This window comes from Dipodomys ordii, unplaced genomic scaffold (assembly GCF_000151885.1).
Source record: "Dipodomys ordii isolate 6190 unplaced genomic scaffold, Dord_2.0 Scaffold11, whole genome shotgun sequence".
NCBI lineage: Eukaryota > Metazoa > Chordata > Mammalia > Rodentia > Heteromyidae > Dipodomys > Dipodomys ordii.
Window position 1 is genome coordinate 20,726,519 of NW_012267227.1, and position 3,426 is coordinate 20,729,944.

Below are 3,426 nucleotides of genomic sequence, written 5' to 3' on the forward strand. Positions count from 1 at the left end.
CCTTCCCTTCCTCCCTTCCTCCCTCCCTCCTTTCCTCCCCTCCCTTACCTCTCTCTCCCTCCTTCCCTCCCTCCCTTTCCTTCCTTTCCTTCCCTTCCCTCCCTCCTTCCCTCCCTCCTTCCCTCCCCTCCTTTACCTCCCTCCCTCCCTCCCTCCCTCCTGCCCTTCCTCTCCCCTGAGCCACGCCTCCAGCCCCTCCCCTTTGTCTGTGCACTGGGTACCTTTGAGACAGGGTTTTGCACACGCCTGGACCACAGTCCTAGTCTCTGCCTCCGGCCGCACTGAGGGGCCAGGCACGCAGCACGCTGCCACACAGCACCTGCACACCCACTTCTTCCTGTGTGGAGTCTGCGGCTCCTCCGTCTGCCTGCCAAGCGGCTGGCTGGGGTGAGTCTGGAGGCGCCGTCCTGAGAGCTGCCAGCTCGTGAGATGCAGGTGTCCCGGCCCAGAAGCCCTGGGCTGGGCGCAGTTCGTGCGTGCGTGTGTGCGTGTGCACCACGCAGTCAGCGGCTGTGGCTCTGTGAAGCTGGGCGAGCTGCTGTGGAGGAGAATGGAGAGGTGGCGCTGGAGCAGAGACAGCCATTCACCCAAGGCGCACTCCCTCCACCCGGAAAAGCACGACACAGACAACGCCACAAAGATGCGCAGCGTAGCTCCCACGTGTCCTGAAACACAGAACAAAACGGGAAACCACGGCCAGCGCTGTGCACCTCGGACGCCGGGAGAACGGAGGAGCCGCGGAGACGCTCGCAGAGCTCATCTGCTTCCTGTTCTTCCAGTCTGCAATCTGAAAGGGCGGTCATGCTAAACCTGGCCACTCTGTGAGAAGCGGCTTCAGTCTCCTTGCAAAGAATTGCCTAGGCCGGGCAGGCGCAGCCTGGCTGAGCAGCCCGAGGGGGAAAGGCTGACTTCCCCCCACGCGGTGAGCGCCCTGCGCGCCGCAGCCCGGCCCGGCCCGCGTGCCCCTCAGGGCCTCCCAGAGCCGGAGCGCGCGTGGCTTCTTCCCATGTTTGGAGTCAGTCTCTGTCTCTCTCCATCCCGATCTGCGTCCACGCAGGTGCATGAGATCTGCGATCCAAAGCTTTCCTGGTGTGCACCTGACACGGCCCAAACTCTGGCCACCCTTCCCGTGTGTGCCGGCAGGCCAGCGGGCCAGGGCGGCCTCACTGACTTCCTTCTGTGAAGGGCAGAACCCACCAGACCGCTCCCCCTCCGTCCCAAGGGCCACGCGCTGTGCCTCGGCCTCAGCTACAGGCCACCTGGGAGGGTCGTTTTTCACCTTTCCCCCCCCACTCCCCCTGCTGTGGGGGGGCTCAGCAGGTCCCCTGGCCCTGACCCAGCCCCCACCCTGCTGGGAAAGACGTCCAGAGACACAGCGGACAAGAAGAACAAGGCTGAAGGGCAGGGTACTGCTGGATCAGGCACCACGGCTGCCGTGTGCACACGCCTCTACCCCAGCGGGGTCGGGAGCGAGGAGGGTGGTGAGGTAGAGGCCAGGCCCGCCACAAAGTGAAAAGAAGCAGGCAAACACAGCGCGGCCAGAGTGGGTGCCGTTGAAGGGGTGGGGCCTGTGTGGCAGGCGTGGTCGACCCGTGTGACGGATCCTCTCCAGCGTCTGCAGCTCAGCACGCAGAACTGTTCACCCACCGTCGGAACCGCACGAGCAGGGACTCAGCCAGGCTCTGGTCTGTCGAGGGTTCTGGTTATCATACCCTGGACCGCCACCCTCATGGCACCCACCGGGGCCCTGCTGGGAGCCTGGCCTTGGCGGCTGCGATGGCTGGAGAGAGGAGGGGCCCCCTCTGCAGTTCAGCTGGCCTTGCAGAGCCCGGCGCTGCCTGATTGCAGAGCGGGTCTGGGGATCACTCATGTGTGGCGGGAGGGCGGCAGGTGGGTTTGCTGGCCGCCGCGGGGCTCTGCTCCAGGACTGGACTTCGGGGCGAGTGATCCCATCCTGCGGGGAGCAGACCCCAGAGCGGAAGCTATGGGAGGGGCTGCTCTGAACAGACCCTCACCCCTGTCCAGGCAGGTCGGGCACTTGGCTCTGAGGAGAAGCACAGTGGCCGCTGCTGAGCCACTTTTGTCTTCCCGCAGCAGCGGATGGCTGCCTGGAGAACACCCCGGACACGGCCGAGTTCAGCCGGGAATTCCAGCTGCACCAGCACCTGTTCGACCCGGAACACGACTACCCGGGGCTGGGCAAGTGGGTGAGTCACCCTGCCTGACACGGAGGGGGGAGGCGCCGGGTTAGAGCGCGAGACGGAGAGTCCCCCAGGTGCAGGGGGGCGGGCTGCCAGCCCAGGCCGTGGGCCGGCCCGGGGTGACCGTCCCTTCCATGTGGGCAGAGAAAGCACGGGTGTGCGCGCTGGGTTCTTCCTCCATTCGCCGGAACGCTCCATGTCTGTGCCAGCCTGCTGAGGGGAATGAGGGCAGGGCCCTGGGGCTCCACGCACGTCTGACCATCTTTTCTGATCGTTGGTGGCGGAGGGGGGAGCAGGGCAGCCGTGGGGGGCGATCACCGTGCGGCCTCATGCCCACGCCACATGCTCACCATCCGTGCTTGTGCTGCGAGAAAGAGCACACGCTTGTCACACAAAGAACACACGCTTGTCACCTACCTTCTCGGAGGCTGGAGGAGGCTGGAGGAGGCAGCCGGGCGAAAGAGCCAGGGTTCCAGAAGATCCTCGCGGGTCGGACGAGAGGCAGGCCGCTCGGCACGCGTGGGCTCTGCCTGGCTGCGGGCGTGCGAGGAGTCGGTTCACACGCGGCCATTCCCGCGCCCTCAGGCCCTTCCGCGGCTCACTGTGGGAAGAAGGGACTGGCAGAACCGCCCAGGCCCAGGCGGCCAGCACCTCGGGCCAGCAGGCCGGCGGCTCCCTGGGCGCCGCGTGGGGCTCCGTGTACATCTCTACTCGAGTCTGTGGCCGGAGGGAGGAGAGGCTCGGACGGGCTCTCAAGCCTCCCAGAGGAGTCAGCACAGGTGGAATGAAACGGGGAGACGGGTCCTTGAAGGCGGCAGCTCTGTGAGCCTGGAGAAGTCCAGAGGGCAGGCCGCCTCTCCCCGGGGCCAGCTCGCAGTGTTTGGAGGGCCGGCGGGATGGCCGCCGCCCCTGCCCTGCCCAGCCGCCCCTGCCCTGCCCAGCCGCCCCTGCCCTGCCCAGCCCAGAGCTCAGGCCTGGGATCCAGGACCACGTACCAGAGACAGACAGAAGTACACATCAGTGCCAGCCGCAGCGTGTGCACAGCTTGTATCCGCAGCAGTAGCACGTGTGTGCAAACGCCGATGCTCTCGCTACCACTGGCAGTGAAACCGGATTCGCTGCGTCTGCATGGCCAAGTGTGAGCGGAGGGAGCCCCGCGGTCCACACGCACGGCCAAGTGTGAGCGGAGGGAGCCCCGCGGTCCACACGCACGGCCAAGTGTGAG

The 3,426-nt window shown here is 66.3% G+C and overlaps 1 protein-coding gene across 1 annotated transcript in view; it reads left to right on the plus strand.

Annotated features, from left to right (window-relative positions):
* The window catches only part of Scg5 (secretogranin V), a 35,930-nt gene that overhangs the window by 20,324 nt on the left and 12,180 nt on the right, over positions 1-3,426 (plus strand). The window contains exon 4 of the mRNA XM_013010072.1: positions 2,095-2,207. Within this exon, the coding sequence (XP_012865526.1) occupies positions 2,095-2,207 (113 nt within the window). The remainder of the gene's footprint in view (positions 1-2,094; positions 2,208-3,426) is intronic.